The 20115-nt window shown below is 41.7% G+C and overlaps 1 protein-coding gene across 5 annotated transcripts in view; it reads right to left on the reverse strand.

Moving 5' to 3' along the window:
* The window catches only part of CRYL1 (crystallin lambda 1), a 132159-nt gene that overhangs the window by 81285 nt on the left and 30759 nt on the right, over positions 1-20115 (reverse strand). For all 5 annotated transcript variants that reach the window (XM_042920640.1, XM_042917532.1, XM_042918202.1 and 2 more), the window contains exon 3: positions 15693-15819. In XM_042920640.1, coding sequence (XP_042776574.1) covers positions 15693-15819 — 127 coding nt within the window. The remainder of the gene's footprint in view (positions 1-15692; positions 15820-20115) is intronic.

The following is a 20115-nucleotide window of genomic DNA, read 5'->3' on the forward strand; positions in this document are numbered from 1 at the left end:
AAAGGTGAAAAGCTGAGAGTAGAGCAAGAACACTGCAAACCACTCTGGAACAACCCAGCTGCCCCCAAGCACAAGACGATGCTGGAGGAATGTGAGGGCTGGTGGTGAACTGAAAGTAACCACGGAAATAAATTCTTCACTAGATTGACTCCATTTCTACCACCAATTTAGCAGAAAAAGGGCATATCCGCTTCTGGGCATAAATAGTGCTTGATCTCAATTTCTCATTTCCTGCACACAATCTCAACATTCAGTGAAAAATTACAAGAAACACAAAAAGGCAAGGGAAACTACACTTTGTCAAGAGACAAAGCAATCAACAGAATTAGACTCAGATAATCCATATATTTGAACTAGCAGACAGGGAACTTAAAGTAACTATGATTCAATATGTTAAATGCTCTAATGGCTAAGTGAACAAACGAGGACTTTCAGCAGGGAGCTGGAAGGTTAAAAAGAAAAGAGTAACAGAAATGCAAGAAATGAAAATGACAATGACAAAAATAAAAGCTGCCTTTGACAGTGTAGTAGCCAGCCTCTAAGACAGCCTCCAAAGATCCCTGCTTCCTTGTATGCCTGCCCTAATGTAGTCCCCACCCACACCGATAGGCCTGACCTGTGTACCTATAGGATACTATAAAAATGACTATATGTGGCTTCTTAGGTTAGGTCATAAAAGTTATTGCAGCTTTCACCATCTCGGAGATCACTCATCTGGGGAAGCCAAATGTCAGCTCATGAGAACATTCAAGCAAACCTATAGAGAGGTCTACAGGGGAAGGAACCACAGTCTCCTGGCAATTAATTTGCAAAACTATGTGAACGATGCATCTTGAAAATGAACCTTCCAGCTTCACCAAGTCTTAGATAATAGCAACCCTGGCCAAAGTCTTAACTGAAACATCAAGAGAAGCCCTAAGGAAGAATCACTCAACCAAGGTACTCCCAAGATAATACTGGTTTATTGTTGTTTTAAGCTAGTCAGTTTTGGGGTAATTTGTGACACAATAGGTAACTAATACAGATAGTATCATTAGAACACTCTATAATGATGAAAAATATTCCATGAAATGAAAGGTCAGTAAAAATTACCCAAACTAAAACACACACACACACACACACACACACACACACACACACACACAAGTTGGCGGGGGGGGGGGGGGGGAGGGCACAGAACAGAGCATCCAAAAGGTGTGGAACAGTATGAAGTACTTTAACATACACGTAATTATAATTCCAGAAGAAGAGAGAAGGGGGCAAAAAAAGTTGAAGAGAAAATGACCAAGATATTTCCAAAATGAACAGAAACTCATAGATCCAAGAAGTTCAGAACACCAAATAGGAAAGATAGCAAATACACACACACACACACATACACACACACACACTCCTAGACACCTCATATTCGAGCTGCTAAAAACCAAAGATATGAAAAATATTAATGTGAGGCAAAGAAAAAAGACATATTACATACAGAGAAATAAGCATACATACAAAGAAATAAAGCAGACTTATCAGAAACTATGCAAGCCAGAAGATTATGAAGTGACATATTTAAAGAACTAAAGAAAAACTGTCAACACAAAATTCTATACCAAGAAAAAAAGTTACTTTAAAAATGGGAGAGAAAATGAAGTCTTTCTCTGAAAAAGCTGAGAGAATTCTTTACCAGCAGACTTGTGCTCTAAGGAACCTTAAAGGAAGTCTTTCAGACAAAAGGTACATGAGTCCAGGAGAAATCTGGATTTATACACACAAGAAAAGGAATAATGCTGGAATAGCGGAAATGAAGATAAGTACAAGGTTTAATTTAATTGCTCTAAATGTCAGTTGAATGTATGAAGAGAAAGTGGCGGCACTGTAGTCGTGGTTTCGGCATGTGCAAAAGAAGAATCTATAGCTATTACACAAAAGATGGAAGGAACTGGGAGTACATATTATTGTAAGGTCCTTACACGGCACAGGAAGGCTAATTTTAAAAGAATATCATAAATCCTGTGGTGATCACCAAAATAGATTTTCGAGAGTTATAAATCAAGAGCCGATCATGGAAATAAAATGGAATGATAAAAAATACTCAATCCAAAAGGCAGCTAAAAGGATGGTGGCAGAGGAGAACAAAAACCAAATAGAACAAATGGAGGGGAGGGGGGAAGAAAACAATGGTGGAAGAAGACCCGAGGCTGGCCTCATCCCACAAATACAACTAGGTAACCATCAAATCATCCTAAATACCCCAGAAATCAACCTGAATGTTGGTGAAACGAACTCCACAACTAAAGATAGACAAGAGGGCACATTGAAGAAGGCAGGAAGTGTGGAGATGAGGCTTACGGGAGAAACGGATCATAAGTGTTGTCGAGGGAAGGCAGCCATGACTGAAGAAAAGGGCAAGAGAGAAAGAGGAGTATACAAGGGAACATACGAGGAGAATATTTCCCCATAGCCATTGGCTTGGAAAGCAAAAGGAGCTGAATTTCATCAGTTCTTGCAAGCAGAGGGCCTTAAAGCCTGGAGTTCTAAGTGCCAATGGGCCAGGCTCCAGAAGAGTCCAGAAGCAATGTGACTGCTCTTGGAGAGGAAGCAGGCCAACAACCCAGGGACATACAGCATGGAAACAGAGATCTGAACAGCACAGTGGGGAGATTATTTGTCCTTCTCAAAGCATGCCCCGGAGAGGCAGCATTCAGAGAGAGACCTCTCCATGAACAAATTAGCTGGCCAGTGCCATTTCTCTCCCCTACCCCTCAGTATAAACACAGAGCCACCTGCAAGAAACAGACAGCATGGACAATGGCTGCCTAACTTGCTTATACCAAGCCCCACCCCACCCCCACACACACACTCTGGTGAGACTGCCCTTCTCAGTCATGTTTGCCTCAATCCCAGCACAGTGAGTCCCTCCCGCAGAAGACCAGCACAAACCCAAGACCACACCGTGTCTCCCAACCAGAGAGTGTTACAGGACCTTGGTACAGCGGAGGTGGTGACTTGCTCATTTTATAAGTAATCCAGAACACAACTAGTCAAAACTCATCACATTCAGGCCAGAGACCAAACACTGCCCACAGAAGGCAAGGAGAGCCTTTGCAGACAACCAGTCTGAAGGATAGACCAGCCAGAACATAACAGCAGAATGCACACAGCACACACTAGAGGCACTCCCTGAAGGGCCAGGCCCCGGGCACATGACCTCTTCTTCTATTACTTTCAGGAGCAGGAGACATAACTGGACTTTCTAACATACAGAAGCAGGCAGAAACTTAGACTTCTCTCAAAATGAGAAGACAGAGGAACTTAGCCCAAATGAAAAACCAAGACAAGGCCATAGGCAGAGATCTAAGCAAAACGGATGTAAGTAACATGCCTGATGGAGAATTTAAAGCATCGATCATAAGGATACTCACTGGGCTTGAGCAAAAAAAATCGAAGACAACAGGGAGACACAACAAGGATAAAAAGAGTTAAAAAAGAATCATTCAGAGATGAAGAGTGTAATAAATGAGATTAGAAATATGCTTGATGCAATCAACTGCAGACTAGAAGAAAAGCAGAGGAAAGATTTAATGACCTAGAAGACAAAGTAATGGAAAACAATAAAGCTGAACAAAAGAGAGAAAGAAAAATCCTACAAAATGAGAATAGACTTAGGGAACTCAGTGACTCCATCAAACGTAATAACATTTGTATTATAGGAATCCCAGTAGAAAAAGAAAGAGAAAAGGCGGCAGAAAATTTATTTGAAGAAATAATACATGAAAACTTTCCTAATTTGGGGAATGAAGCAGATATTCAGACCCAGGAGGCACAGAGAAACCCCCAACAAAATCAACAAAAATAGATCCACACCAAGACATATTATAATTAAACTGGCAAAATATAGTGATAAGGAAAAAATCTTAAAAGCACGCATACAAAAGAAGACAGTTACTTATAAGTGAAAACCCATAAGCAGATTTTTTAGCAGAAAACTCTCCAAGGCAGAAAGGACTGGTATGATATATTCAAAGTGCTGGGTGGGAAAATTCTGCAGCCAAGAATGCTCTATCCTCCAGGCTATTCAAAATAGGAGAAATAAAAAGCTTCACAGATAAACAAAAATTAAAGGAGTTCATGACCACTAAACCAGTCCCACAAGAAATACTGAAGGGGACTCTGTGAATGGAAAAGAAAAACCAAAGTGACAGTATGAACATAGGAAACACAAAAGCAGAAAAATGAATGTTTCTATAAGAAATCAGTTAAGGGAGTGCCTGGATGGCTCAGTTGGTTAAGCGCCCAACTCTTCATTTCAGCTCAGGTCATGACCTCACAGTTCGGGGTTCAAGCCCTGAGCAAGGCTCCACACTGACAGCAAAAGTCTGCTTGGAATTCTCTCTCTCTGCCCCTCCACCACTCTCTGTCTCTCTCTCTCTCAAAATAAATGAGTAAACTTAAAATAAAAAAGAAATCAGGGCGTCTGGGTGGTTCAGTCAGTTAAGCATCAGATCTTGGTTTCAGCTCAGGTCATGATCTCAGTTCATGAGTTCCAACCCCTGAATCAGGCTCTGTGCTAGCAGTGCAGAGCCTGGTGGGATTCTCTCTCTCTCTCTCTCTCTCTCTCTCTCTCTCTGCCCCGCCCCTGTTCTCTCTCTCTCTCTCTCTAAATACATAAATAAACTTAAAAATTTTTTTAAACAAATACAAATAAATAAAAAAATAAACTAAAAAAGAAATCAGTCAAGGAACTCACAAAAGGATATAAAATATGACACCATACAGCTAAAATGTGGAGAGGGCAGGTGTAAAGAATGGGTTGAAGCTTAAACAACCATCAATTTTATACAGACTGTTATATGTAGAAGATGCTATATACAAACCTAATAGTAACCACAAATCAAACCTATTGATAAATATGCAAAGAATAAAGAAAAAGAAATCCAAACATATCACTAAAGAAAATCAGCATACCATGAAAGAAAGATAACAAAGGATCAGAGAAAATCTCCAGAAACAACTACAAAGCAACAAATACAAATATCAATAATTACTTTGAATGTATAATTCAAATCGGACTAAATGCTCCAATCAAAAGACATAGGGTGTCAGAATGGATAATAATAATTTTTAAAAGACCCATCTATATGCTGCCTACAAAAGACTTGCTTTAGGGGCACCTGGGTGGCTCAGTCAGTTGAACATCCAACTTCAGCTCAGGTCATGATCTCACAGTTCATGGGTTCAAGCCCCACACTGGGCTCGCTGCTGTTAGCACAAAGCCCACTTCGGATCTCTCTCTCTCTCTCTCTCTCTCTCTCTCTGCCCCTCCCCTCCTTGCACTCTCAATCAATCAATCAATCAAGACAGACAGACTCATTTTAGACCTAAAAATACCTGCAGATTAAAAGAGAAGGGATAGAGAAACATCTATAATATAAATGGATGTCAAAAGGAAGCTGGAGTAGCAATACTTACATGGGACAAACTAGACTTTAAAACAAATACTGTAACAAGAGACAAAGAAGGGCATTATAAAACAATAAAGGGAACGACCCAAAATAAGATGTAACAATTGTAAATATTTATGCACCCAACATGAAGCACCCAAATACGTAAAACAATAAGAAACATAAAGGAACTCATTGATAATACTACAATAACAGTAGGGGGCTTTAACACCCCACTTACATCCATCAATGGACAGATCATCTCAACAGAAAATCACCAAGGGAACAACGGCTTTGAATAACATACCGGAACAGATGGATTTAACAGAGATATTCAGAACATTCCAACCTAAAACAGCAGAACACAAATTATTATCAAGTGCACGTGGAATAAGAGGTCACACATTAGGCTACAACACAGGCCTCAACCAATTCAAGAAGATCAAAGTCATACCCTGCACCTTTTCTGACCACAACACTATGGAACTGGAAGTTACCCACAAGAAAAAACCTGAAGGCCACAAATACACGGAGGTTCCATAAAATGCTACTAAACAATGAATGGGTCAACCAGGACACAAAATAAGAAATAAAAAAGTGCATGCAAATGAAAGTACAAGGGTCCAAAATCTTTGGGATGCAGCAAAAGCAATTCTAAGAGAGAAGCTTATAACAATACAGGCCTACCTCAAGAAATAAGAAAAATTTCAAATAAATAACTATGCTTAACCTAAAGAGGCTAGAAAAAGAACAAACAGAACCTAAAACTAGCAGAAGGAAGGAAATAATAAGGATCAAAGCAGAAATAAATGATATAAATAACAGATCAATGCAACCAGGAGCTGATTTTTACAAAATTAATAAAATTGATAAACCTCTAGCCAGACTTATCAAAAAGAAAAAAAATGATCCAAATAAAGTCACAAATGAGAGAAAACAAGTAACAACCAAGACCACAGAAATACAATTACAAGAAATTATGAAAAACTAGACGCCAACAAATTGGACGACCTAGAAGAAATGGATAAATTCCCAGAAACATATAAATTACCAAAACTGAAACAAGAAAAAATAGAAAATTTGAATAGACCGATAACCGGCAAAGAAATTGAGTCAGTAATCAAAACCTCCCAACAAACAAAAGTCCTGGACCAGATGGCTTCACAGGTGAGTTCTACCAAACATTTAAAGTAGAGTTAATAAGTACTCTTCTCAAACTATTCCAAAGCATAGAAAAGGAAGGAAAACTTCCAAACTCGTTCTATGAGGTCAGCATTACCCTGATACCAACATCAGATAAAGACAGCACTAAAAAAGAGAACTATAAGCCAATATCTCTGATGAATACAGATGCAAAAGTCCTCAACAAAACACCAGCAAACTAAATCCAACAATACATTTAAAAAACCATCCAGGACGATCAAGTGGGATTTATTCCTGGGTTGCGAGGGTGGTTCAACATTCGCAAATCAGTCAACATGATACATTACGTTAATAAGAGAAAGAATAAGAACCATATGATTATTTCAATAGATGCAGAAAAGCATTTGACAAAGTACATCCACTCATGATAAAAATCCTCAACAAGGTAGGCTTAGAGGAAATATACCTCAACACAGTAAAACCCATATATGAAAAACCCACAGCTAATATCCTAAATGGGGAAAAACTGACAGCTTTTCCTCTACAGTCAGGACCAAGACAGGAATGTCCACTCTTGCCACTTTTTTTTTAAACATTCATTCATTCATTCATTCATTCATTTTGAGTGCAGGCATACATGTGAGTAGGGGAGGGGCAGAGGGAGAAAGAGAGAGGGAGAGAGAGATCTGGACTCCCAGCATGGAGCCCAATGAGGGACTCAGTCTCATGGCCTGCGAGATCATGACCTGAGCCACAATCAAGGGTCACTTAACTGAGCCACCCAGGAAACCCAGCACCACTTTTCTTCAACATAGTACTGGAAGTCCTGGCCACAGCAATCAGACAACAAAAAGAAATAAAAGGCATCCAAACTGGCAAAGAAGTAAAACTTTCGTTATTTGCACATGACATAATACTCTGTACAGAACACCTAAAAGACTCCACCAAGAAACTACTAGAACTGAAAAATGAATTCAGTAAAGTCACAGGTCACAAAATCAACATACAGATATCTGCTGCATTTCTTTCTATACACCCATAATGAAGCAGCAGAAAAACAAATTAAGGAATTAATCCCATTTACAAATACACCAAAAATAGTAAGATGCCTAGGAATAAACCTAACCAAAAAGGTAAAGAACTATACTCTGAAAACTATAAAACTCTGATGGAAGAAACTGAAGACAACACAAGAAATGGAAAGACATTCTATGCTCATGGACAGGAAGAAGAAATATTATTAAAATGTCTATATGACTCAAAGCAATCTACACATGTAATGCAATCCCTATCAAAACACGAATGGCATTTTTCACAGAGCTAGAACAAACAATCCTAACATTTGAATGGAACCAGAAAAGACCCCGAAGAGCCAAAGCAATCTTGAAAAAGAAAAGCAAAGCTGGAGGCATCACAATTCCAGATTTCAAGCCATATTACAGAGCTGTAGTGATCAAGACAGTATGAAATTGGCCCAAAAACAGACACATACATCAATGGAACAGAATATAAAACACAGACATGAACCCATGGTTATATGGTCAATTAATTTCGACAAAGCAGGAAAGGATATGCAATGGGAAAAAGACTGTCTCTTCAACAAACGGTGTTGGGAAAACTGGACAGCCACATGCAAAAGAATGAACCTGGAACATTCTCTTTCACCACACAAGAATAAACTCAAAATGGATTACAGACCTAAATGTGACACCTGAAACCATAAAAATTCTTGAAGAGAGCACAGGCAGTGATTTCTCTGACATCAGGCCACGGCAAATTTTTTCTTGATGTCTCCTGAGGCAAGGAAAACAAAAATACGCTTGGGGACTACGTCAAAGTAACAAGTTTCCACACGGCAAAGGAAACAATCAACAAAACTAAAAGGCAACCAATGGAATGAGAGAGGATATTTGCAAATGATGGATCTGATAAAGGGTTCGTATCCAAAATCTAGAAAGAACTTGTAAAACTCACACCCAAAAAACAAACAATCAAAAACGGGCAGAAGATATGAATAGAGAAGACATCCAAACGACCAACAGACACGTGAAGAGGTGCTCAAGATCACTGGTCATCAGGGAAATACAAATCAAAACTACAATGAGTGTAGACACCCTCATACCTGTCAGAATGGCTAAAATCAACAACGTAAGAAACAAGGGTTGGCAAGAATGCAAAAGGAGAACCATCCTGCACTGTTGGTGGGAATGCAAACTGGTACAGCCACCTTGGAAAACAGTGTGGAGCGTCCTCAAAAATTAAAATGGAAGCACCCTACAGTTCAACAATCACACTACTATGTATTTACCTAAAGAATACAAAAATACTAATTCAATGGAACACATGCACCCCAATGTTTATAGCAGCATTATCTACAATAGCCAAATTATGGAAAAAGCCCAAGTGTCCATTGACTGATGAATGGATAAAGAGGACAGGGTATATGCATACAATGGAATATTACTCAGCCCTAAAAAAGATGAAATCTTGCCATTTGCAATGACGTGGATGGAGTTACAGAATATTATGCTAAGCAAAACAAGTCAGAGAAAAACAAATACCGTATGATAACTCTTATGTGGAATGTAAGAAACAAAACAAAATATTTGGAATATTATGGAAAAGGCAAAACGGTAAGAAAAAAAACAAAAACAAAAACAAAAACAGATGACTGTTTGCTAGGGCCTAAGGGGAGGGAGGAGACTGAGAACAGGGGAAGGAGGGCACTCTGGGTGGTAATGGAAACATTCTCAAGTCTGAATGTGATGGTGACTACACGATTATACGCATTTGTCAAAACACACAGAACTGATCACTAAAAATGGTGAATTTTATCGTATGTAAGCTATAGTTGCGTAAACTTGATCTTACAAATTTTTCTTTAAAAAAACACACGGAGGGGTGCCTTGGTGGCTCAGTCAGTTAAACCTCTGACTGCAGCTCAGAGCATGATCTCACGGTTTGTGGGTCTGTGCTGACAGCTTGGGGCCTGGAGCCTGCTTCGGATTCTGTTGTCTCCCTCTCTCTCTCCGCCCCTCCCATGCTCAAGCTGTCTCTCTCACTCTCAAAAATAAACAAACATTAAAAAATTAAGAAAAAAACACACATGGAACAGAAAAGGTACGATTTAAGTTTCTGTGTATACTCCCGTATGTTCTCAGTGTTGGCTGCCCGTGTGCCCTTTGCTACGCAAGCACCCCAGCCCCGTACCCACAGCCCCGTCCCTACCGAAACGATTACGCGGAGTCTAGGTGAACCAAGACCTAATGTCCAAAAAGTTTCCATCCTTTAAGAAAATATACACATTTAAAAGTGATGTTAGTTTTTATGAATAGTGCATCCTGTAATTCCTGACGGTGTCTGAAAGTCCTCATCAAAATGACTCGCATCTTCTAAATTTTAAAGGTAAAGTTCAGGTGCAAATTCTGCTCATCTACACAGATGATGAAATTTTTACTTCTAGGGTTTCAGCAATTGTCCTGATTTTGTATAAGTAAACTCCATTTAAACTCCCTAATTCTATAAGCCATTCCCATGGCTCCTACCGGCTACTTCAATCTCAAGTCTTAAATTCCAGAAATCAGATAAAGGCTCTATATCACAGCACTAAGGCTCTTTCAGAGTCAGTCAAAGCTTTAGACAGGCTTTTCAGAATAAACTTACTTTTCCAGCACAGTAGATTTTCTTGCTAGGCAAGATTTGATTTCCAAATTGCACTAAGTTCTAGTAATTCAGGTTTCATTCTCGCCTGCTCCCACATTTCAGCAGACAATTAAGGAACTTTCTGACCCGTGCTCCTACCCTCTGGGGTTTGGGTAGAAGACAATCCACCATAGAGAGTTACACTCACATTCCTGGGACTCTGACCCTCGGGGACTCAGTAAATCCTACAGTAGGACTGTTTGTAGTTAAACAACCGTGTGGCAAGCAGTGTGTTTTGTTCATTTGTTAATTCATAAACTCTGTCTCCTGCTTTTGAACAATTCCCAAAGGTAATGATAATTTTCCTTTTGTAAGGAAATGTCTCCAAATGGCCCGGATTAATATTTCTACCATGCGAACCTTTCCTTTTATAAATTGGAAAACAGAACTGTAAGAGCTGATAGGGGCACAGCTAGCAAGAAGTCCACGGGCACCAAGATGAGGCAGGGCCAGGAGGCCTGGTGAAGAGCAGACACCTGACAGATGGAGCTTTGGTACTGCAGCTTTAATAACATTCTTAGATGGAAGGTTCTCTCAGATCAGATATCACATGATGAACATAACAATTATGTTAAATCCAAAAACCATACTTAAATCCGATACAATTTTGGGCAAAGCACACAGCAAGAAGTGTTCTAAGTTTTAAACAAAAGTCACGATACAAAATTCTATTTATGGTATAATGTTAAGTATGTTAGAGAAAGAGAGGAAAGACCTAGAAGAAATGGAAGGAAATACAAATACACCAAAACGTTAAGACATTTTGGAACAATGGACCGACACAGGATTTTCCTAAACTCCCTTCATTCTTTCTTTACTCTTTAAAACATATTTTTAACATCCTTAGATTGTTAGAAATCTCATGTAATTTAACAAACACATGATAGAACACGAGGCAGGTTTTGATTTGGGAGGGTTATTGACTTGTTTGTTTGATAAACAGAAGATGAAATTAATAAGCATTAGTTGCAAAATTTGCAAAATCGAGTTTGCCCTGGGTCATACAAAGAAATTGTGTAAACACGCTCAAGACAGTCAAAGCAACAGACAAAAAAATGCAATCTTGATTTTTGTTTTCTTACCCATTCTTCCTTCTGACTAGCTTCACTGTCCTACTAAACGCCTTCCTTGGAGGATTCTAATCAGGATACAGAATAAAACCCAAACTCTTGATTTCTTTCAGAGAACACTTAAATAGCGCTCCTATATGCCATGCGTTACTCCAAGCATCTTACAAATGTTAATTCATTTCCTCTAAGTAAGTCTTCAGGCTGGCATTCAAGCACTCCCCACTTGGTTTCCACTCCCAACCCTCTCCCACCGCTCCAAACGCCCTGTGACAGCCTCACCATTCCACTCTGGTTGCCTAAAATACACTCGCTGGCACCGCTCATCCTCATTCTTTCATTCCCCATTTTTTTTTAATATTTATTTATTATTTTTGAGAGTCAGAGCATGAGTGGGGGGGGAGGGGCAGAGAGAGAGGGAGACCCAGAATCCAAAGCAGGCTCCAGGCTCTGAGCTGTCAGCACAGAGCCCCATGCGGGGCTGAAACTCTCAAGCCGTGAGATCACGACCTGAGCCGAAGTCGGACACCCAACCGACTGAGCCACCCAGGTGCCCCATCATCCGATCATTTCTTTCTGAGACACTGTCCCCACCCGTTCCCCAAAATCCACTTGTCAAAGGCCAAAGCAGGCTCATATCCTACCTTCATCAAACCTTCCCAAACCCTCCTGGCTCAGATCTGGGCTCCTCCCTATTACTCTTCATAGAACTAGAAGTACAAGGAATTTCCAAAGAACATAATCTCTGATAGGAAATAAATCTAGTTACTAGAGTTTACATCACCTTTCTCTATATTCCTTTCCTTACACTGACTGACTCAGTGTTGTTCTGCACAACAAATGCTGCTCAGTATGTAAATGTCACATGTATTCAATCTGCAGACAGACCTTAAAGAGCAACTTTCAATACTGTGCATAGAACAACCTGTTTCCCCACATCATTTGTTTACTATCAAAATTGTATACAAATGGTCACACAGAAAATTATTTATTTTATAAACTTTTTAAGCATTTCTGTGTTAAGTGCTGTGACTAAAAATTTTACGTGCATTATAACCCAGAATATTCCCCAAAAACTATCCCATAAGAGGAAGACTCACCTTACATTCAAGTCATCGTAAAGTTCTCCTATTATGCAGTACTATCTTTTTTTTTTTTTTCTGAAAAATAATATACTGTTTGGGGAAGACACATTGATCTGAACTAATTCAATCACGCTAGCCTAGAGATCATCTGATAAAATCTATTTTTCAAAATGGGACCAGGAGACAAAGAAATTTAACATAGATGTTTTAATTACTCCTGGGGTATGACTTCACAATTGCTACCGCAGGAAAATTTGTAAATAAACTTTATAAAGATCACTTTAACACACAAAAAGCAACACAGCTGTTATGTTGAGAAACAACTATACCACCAGAGAAAGTTTTGAGAATTGGTAGTCAAGGCTGGATATAAACCTTCCAATGCCATATCACATGTGATGCACAGCAACATCTCAGGAAAGCAAAGGAGATGTGCTGTGGAAAACTGTTTAGAAAACAGACTCAAGGGGCGCCTGAGTGGCTCAGTTGGTTAAGCATCCAACCTTTGGTTTTGGCTCGCGCCATGATCTCACGGTTCATGGGATCGAGTCCCCATGTCAGGCTCCTTGCTGACAGCACAGAGCCTGCATGGGATTTTCTCTTTCCCTCTCTCTCTGCCTCTCCCCCATTCACTCTCTCTGTCTCTTTCTCTCAAAATAAATCAATTAACTTAGTAAAAATAATAAAGTCTCGAGGCACCTGGGTGGCTCAGTCAGTTAAGTGCTCGACTTTGGCTCAGGTCATGATCTCACAGTCTGTGAGTTCAAGCCCCATGTCAGACTCTGTGTTAATAGCTCAGAGCCTGGAGCCTGCTTCAGATTCTGTGTCTCCTTCTCTCTCTGCCCCTCCCCTGCTTGCACTCTGTCTCTCTCTCTAAAATAAATAAACATTTTTAAAAAATTTTTTTTAACGTTTATTTATTTTTTGAGGCAGAGAGAGACAAAGCATGAACAGGGGAGGGTCAGAGAGAGGGAGACACAGTATCTGTGTCAGATACTCTGGAGTCAGAGATACTTTTTTTTTTCCCAATGTTTATTTATTTCTGAGAGAGACAGAGTGTGAGCAGGGGAGGGGCAGAGAGAGAGGGAGACACAATCTGAGCTGTCAGCACAGAGCCCGATGCAGGGCTCGAACTTGTGAACTGTGAGATCGTGACCTGAGCCGAGATCAAGAGTCAAATGTTTAACCGACTGAGCTACCCGGGAGACCTGAAACACTTGTTAAGAGTTTCAACAGAAATGGCTTTTTTTTGAAAAAATGTGAAAGAAATATTTCAGCAATGTGTTAGATATGCCTATTTAAGATCACATTATATACGTAATTATAATACTTTATTATGGATCATGTCAATATTATACATCGAACTGACCCCAGAAAGGACTGTTTTCATCTTCTCATTGGAAACATGGAGACTTGACTTCCATGGCAGTGACCTCAGGTGTGAACACGGACGGCTCTCTTCACAAGCACCCGGTGCCCTGGCTATTACGTCAATTGTACGGATGAAGAAGCGCAGCTTTGACCTGAAGAGACTCACAAGGGCACGCAGCTGCTCAGTGCGGAGTCCGCTTGACTTACAGTGTGTGTCCTCAACCACCACCTCCACGGCAGGAAGCTCCCACAGGCCTTTCGTGTCAGAAGCCACAAAATGTAAGTTGATTCTCCTCCTCCGGTAGGATCAGCATAAAAAGCACATACTCTCCTTAGAAACGAGATGTGCGTCAAGAACCTTCTCTGCTGAGCCCACACCGTGCTCCTCAGACGGTGAATCCCCCACCCTCACAGCACCCAGCATCGCAGTAGGGGTGGGAACAGACAGCACTCGAAAGCTCCTTAAAGGACCCCTCCGATCCCATGTAAGACTCCCCAGTTTGATACAAGCTTCACCAAATGAGAGACAGAGATGAAAATACTCAAAAGAGATACGGAATTGGCAAATAGTGCTCTTCCTATGTTCCGTTCGACACTCATTTGTGGTTTTTTTAATGTTTATTTATTTTGAGAGAGGGAGAGAGAATCCCAAGCTGACAGCACAGAGGCTGACACAGTACTTAAATTCATGAACCATGAGATCATGTCCGGAGCCAAGATCAAGAGTCAGATGCTTAGGGGCACCTGGGTGGCTCAGTGAGTTAAGCGTCCGACTTGCCTTCAGCTCAGGTCATGAATTTGTAGTTCATGGGTTGGAGCCCCCCCCCCCCCCCCCCCCCCAGGCTCTGGACTGACAGCTCAGAGCCTGGAGTCTGCTTCAGATTTTGTTTCTCCCTCTCTCTCTGTCCCTCCCCTGCTCACACTCTGTTTCGCTCAAAAATAAATAAACATTAAAAAAAACTAAAAAAAAAAAAAAAGTCAGACACTTAACTGACTGAACCACCCAGGCACCCCAACACGCATTTGTTAAATGAATTAGAAAAATTTTAGTGCTACAAAGATGGAGAACCTAGATTTCCTGTCTTTGACTTCAATCTCAAAAGTAGCAGCTGACCATAAAACACACTGTCTTTCCGGTCTGCTCCCAAATTCTCAGCTAGAATGTAGTTACAGAAACAAAATGCAATGTGCAACATGGAATAAATGGAAATGTGCCAGCCTCAGAACACATAACATCCAGGAGGGAGATCAGGAGTGATGCTAGTTCAGGTAAACCTGCTTAAACCTTACGGCACTAAGTGTAACATGTTTAAAAGACAAATTTATACATCGCGGTTCTTAAAGAGGTGCAGAAGCCGTCCACAGACACAGGAGCTCCAGGAGGGATGGGTCCTGACCCGCCAGGCACCAACCTGCCCGCACAGCCCCTGAGGCTGTCCCCCAGCCTCGCCTGGAGCTTTCTCTGCTGTGTCAACAGTTCTTTCCGGAGTTCTTTTTTAAAGTGAAGTCGCTGGAAAAGCTAAATGCAAATATTACAAGAAATGAAAAGGTTTATTCTAGGTGACTTCTTTACCCTTTTACTGTATTATGTATCAGAACAAGAATATGATCTCTCATTCAATAAGAACATAAAACAAAAAGAGACGTGTTAGCTGTCCAGAAAACCGTATTTCTGCTCAAGATTCTCCTCTGAACGCAGTAGTTTGAAGAGAGACTGTATAGGAGATGATTTGAAACAATGTTTCCTAGCACATAAAACAGAACCCCGACCTTCAGGTACCCCGACCTTCAGGTACATGATGCCCACTCTGCCCTTTATCTTCCCCTGCTCTTCCAAGGGGACTGGAACACCATCCCAAGAGCTTACAGACCTGAGTGCAGGACCCTTAACTCACCTGAATGTGCAGGGCGCCCTCTACTGCCTCCTGGATGTTCAAACAGCCGCTGATGAGTGACAGCTGGTCTTGGGCACCCAGAGAGCCTTTCAGAGAGCCCGACTGCTCCAGAAACGTCATCTCTTTTCTAGAAAGAAGAGTGACCCTGTGAGTATTCAAGAGCAAATTAAAGGCAATGGTAGGGCGCCTGGGTGGCTAAGTCGGTTAAGCATCTGTCCGAGTCTTGATTTGGGCTCAGGTCACGATCTCAAGGTTCATGGGATTCTTTCTCTCTCTCTCTCTCTCTCTCTGCCCTTACCCCGCTCGTGCGCTCTCTCAAAATAAATAAATAAACTTTAAAAAAATTAAGACAAAGGGGCGCCTGGGTGGCTCGGTCGGTTAAGCGTCCGACTTCGGCTCAGGTCACGATCTCGCGGTCCATGAGTTCGAGCCCCGCATCGGGCTCTGTGCTGACGGCTCAGAACCTGGAGCCTGCTTCCGATTCTGTGTCTCCCTCTCTCTCTGCCTCTTCCCTTTTCGCACCCTCTCTTGCTCGCTCTCAAAAATAAACATTTAAAAAAATTTTTTTAATTAAAACAAAGGTAAACATCACTAACTAGTAGGGAAATGCAAATCAAAACCACAGCGATCTACCCCTTCACGCCCATTAGAATCTGAATAAGTAAACCAAGAGTTAGTGAGGACGTGGAGAAATTGAAACCCTGTGGAAATGTGAAAGGGCCAGCCACAGTGGCAGTTTGAGGACTTCTCAAAACGTTAAAAACAGAACTACCAAATGATCCAGCAATTCCATTTCTGGTTATACCCCCCCCCCCCGAATGAAAGCAGGTACTCAAACGCGCATTTGTGCACCCATGTTCCATGGTTTACAATAACCAAAAGACGGGAACCCAAAAAGTCCACACCTGGGTGAATGGATAAACAAATGTGGCGTGTGCATACAGCAGAATTCAATCAGTGCAATTCAGACTTAAAACAGAAATCCTGTCACAGCGACCACAGGGACGGACCTTGAGGACGTTAGGCTAAGTGAAATACGCCAGTCACAAAAAGACGAATGCTGTATGATCCCACTTATACGCAGTGCCCAGGACAGTCAAACTCACAGAGCAGAAGTAGAATGGAGGCTGCCAGGGCTGGGTGAGGGTGACCGTGGTTTCGGGGACACAGAGTTTCAGTTGTGCAAGATGGCCTTTTGGTGACGGACGGCTGCACAGTGAGAATGCGCTTAATACCGCTGAACTGTACACTCAGAAATTATTAAGATAGTAGACTTTATGTTACATACATTTTACAATTCCTTTATTTTTATTTTTATTTTTTTAAGAGATGGGGCGAGGCCAACAGGAGGTAAGACTGGAGACTACTTCTCCGCCCGCTTCTTTCAGTCCTGGGGGACGGGGCTGAAAGAACGTATCTCATAATCAGGACCAGCTGGCTTCGTGGGGTGCGGCCTGTGCGTCACAGAGACGGGCGCTCAGAAGGGCCCTGGGCTGGGTCTGATGCCCTGCCGTCACGGTCTCAAAATTCTTTTGTTTGTGTTTTTTTTTTTTTGAGAGAGAGAGAGAGCACGAGTGAGCAAGGGGCAGGGAGGAGAAAGAGAATCCCATGAGGGACAGACGGAGAGGGAGAGGGAGAGACAGGAGCAGGGTTCACCCACAACGGGGCTCGAGCTTGCCTGAAGCAGGGCCTGAGCCCGCCCCGTGGGGGACTCAAACTCCCGGACCGAACCTTGAGGCCGTGACCTGCAGCAAAGTCAGATGCTTAACAGACTGAGCCACCCAGGCGCCCCTCACGGTCTCAAAATTCTTAATGACTATCAAGCAAAGGGCCCCACATTTTCATTTAGCCTCATAAATCATGCAGTCAGTCTGGCTTATAATTCGTGATATATTAAATAAAGACAGAGAACATATACAAACACACACAGTAAGGAACAACATTTATGCTTTCCAAAAACTTCTGTGGGTTTTTCCCAGTGAGTCAAACAATTTTTACGTCGCTTCGTATCATGGTTTTTATCTTTACGCTGTCAGCGTCTTCAGCCAAAGAGCACCAGGAACACAAGTGCAGTGGGGCGGCTCAGGTTCGTCGCTCACTGCAGTGAGGGAGAGTGCACACCAGGGGGAGCCGTGGGGTATCAGCAAGGGTGTCTGAGGGCACCTAGAGCAGACGTGAGCTTGGGTCGGGGGATTCGGAAGAGGATCTGAGGGTCTGAGTTCACCGGATTGGATGCTGTGAACTCAGCGAAGGCAACGTGAGGACTGAGTGTCCCCACAAACATAAACATCTGCAGGGCAGACTAAATGGAAGACAAAGCTGTAATGGGCAAAGAAGTAACAGTCGTTCACTTTAGCCAAGACTCAGCGTCTGTGGGTTTGCACGGTGCCCTCGTTCTTGTCTGTGCTCAGACAAATTTAAAACGTGGTCTTGCTGGGTCTCGTTCTCTCATGGTCTAAGAGTGACCTTGTCTGAGGTGGGTGTTCTTGAGACTCCTTATGTCCAACAGGAGAGTGCCACGGCCTACCCGTGAGGACCCGCCAACTCCAGACGTCAGGGGCTGTGCTTCTGTTGTTTTGTCTTTTTTTCTTTCTTAAAGCTATGCACCTGTATTTTGTTTTAACTACAAATTGAGGACCAAATTGCTACTGTTACTGGGAGGAAAAAAAGATACGCTGAAATGCAAACAGATTTCTTTATTTTAATTAACAAAAAGAAGCTTCCTGGCAAAGGTAAATGAGTCAACCAATGATCCGGCAGATTCAAAGTCTCTCCTGCTTCTGGGTCAGCAAACAGAAAAATGCCATGGCGGGCCATCACCACACCTGGGATCTGAACCCGAATCTGTTTCAAGGAGAGGGAGAATCCGAGATGATTGGCATACAGATAATTTGGAAGGTCCGTAATATATCAGCTTTAAAAAATCTACCTTAAAATTGGGCCAGAAAATGGCTACCTTATTCTGCAGGATCCTAAGGACACACATGCGGAAGGCGCCCCTCGGAACAACTCAATGTTGGGAACTGAATAACCCCGACCACCCCCCCCCCCAATTAGCAGGCATTCGAAAGTATTTCTACATGCAACACATTCCTTGAAGTAGAGGTTTATAAAGTTACTGAAAATATACAAAACAAGGTCTGTTTCTTAGCCAGTTCAAGAAATTTGTATTCGTTGTATAGAATAGCGCGTGGTGTCTTCTTAGCAACAGGTTAGAAATCTATGATTTGTAAGTTTGATAAGCTAACATCAAGAAAACAGACTTAAATGCCAGAAAATAGTACCTTACACGCCATCAAGGGAAACGTATAAAGAGTTACCAGAAAAAGTTACCCTACTAAGATAAGGAAAAGTAAATATTTACCTGTTCTAGAGGCTCCTGTTCTGTGACCATGTACCAGTAGTGTCCCCAAACCTCCCTGAACAGTCTGTGTTCTTCATTCAAACAACAACAGTGAGGAGAGCACCATGTGATCCAAAGATCATTTATTTTTCACTTCATGTTTCCGTTCCATTTTTCGGAAGTTTTAGAGTTACATAAGTCTGTAAATACACTAAAACCATTTACTGTATACTTTAAAAGAGTCAGGTGTGTGGTATATAAATTCTATCTCAATAAAGCTGATGTATTTGTTTCTTGTCGCTTCTGTGACAAATTACCACAAACTTAGTGGCTTAAACAATACAAATTTATTACCTTACAGTCCAGGGGTCAGAAATCTCAAGTAGACTAACATCAAAGTACCACAAGGCTACAAATCTCAAGTAGACTAACGTCGAAATATCAGCAAGGCTGAGTTCCTTCTGGAAGCTCTAGAAGTGAATCTGTTCCATGCGTCTTCTAGTTCCTAGAGCACACCCCCCCTCACCTCTTTCCTTGGCTTTGTGGCCCTCTTCCATTTCACAGCCTGCAATCTCACTACCAACCTCTGCTCTGTCATCGCACCTCCTTCTTTGACTCTCCTGACTATTTTTTCCTAAGAACGAGCCTCGTGATTACACTGAACCAATCTGGATAATCTCCCACATGCACACCCTGAACTTAATCACATCTGGTCTTCCTTGCCACGTAAGGTAACACATTCCCAGGTTCCAGGGATGAGGACCTGGGAGAAGCAGTGTTCTGACTACCACACTTATTAACAAAACAACAAAAACAGAAACAAACAAGGGGCACCTGGGTGGCTCAGTCTGTTAAGCGTCAGACTCTTGATTTTGGCTCAGGTCATGATCTCACGGTTTGTGGGTTCGAGCCCTGCATAGGGCTCTGCACTGACAGGGTGAAGCCTGCTTGGGATTCTCTGTCTCCTTCTCTCTCTGCCCCTCCTTTCTTGCTTTCTCTCTCTCTCTCTCTCTCTCTCAAAAATATATAAACTTAAAAAAACCTTTTAGAATAGAATATGTAATGTAGGTAGAATTCCTG

The sequence above is a fragment of the Panthera leo genome, chromosome A1, assembly GCF_018350215.1.
Source record: "Panthera leo isolate Ple1 chromosome A1, P.leo_Ple1_pat1.1, whole genome shotgun sequence".
NCBI lineage: Eukaryota > Metazoa > Chordata > Mammalia > Carnivora > Felidae > Panthera > Panthera leo.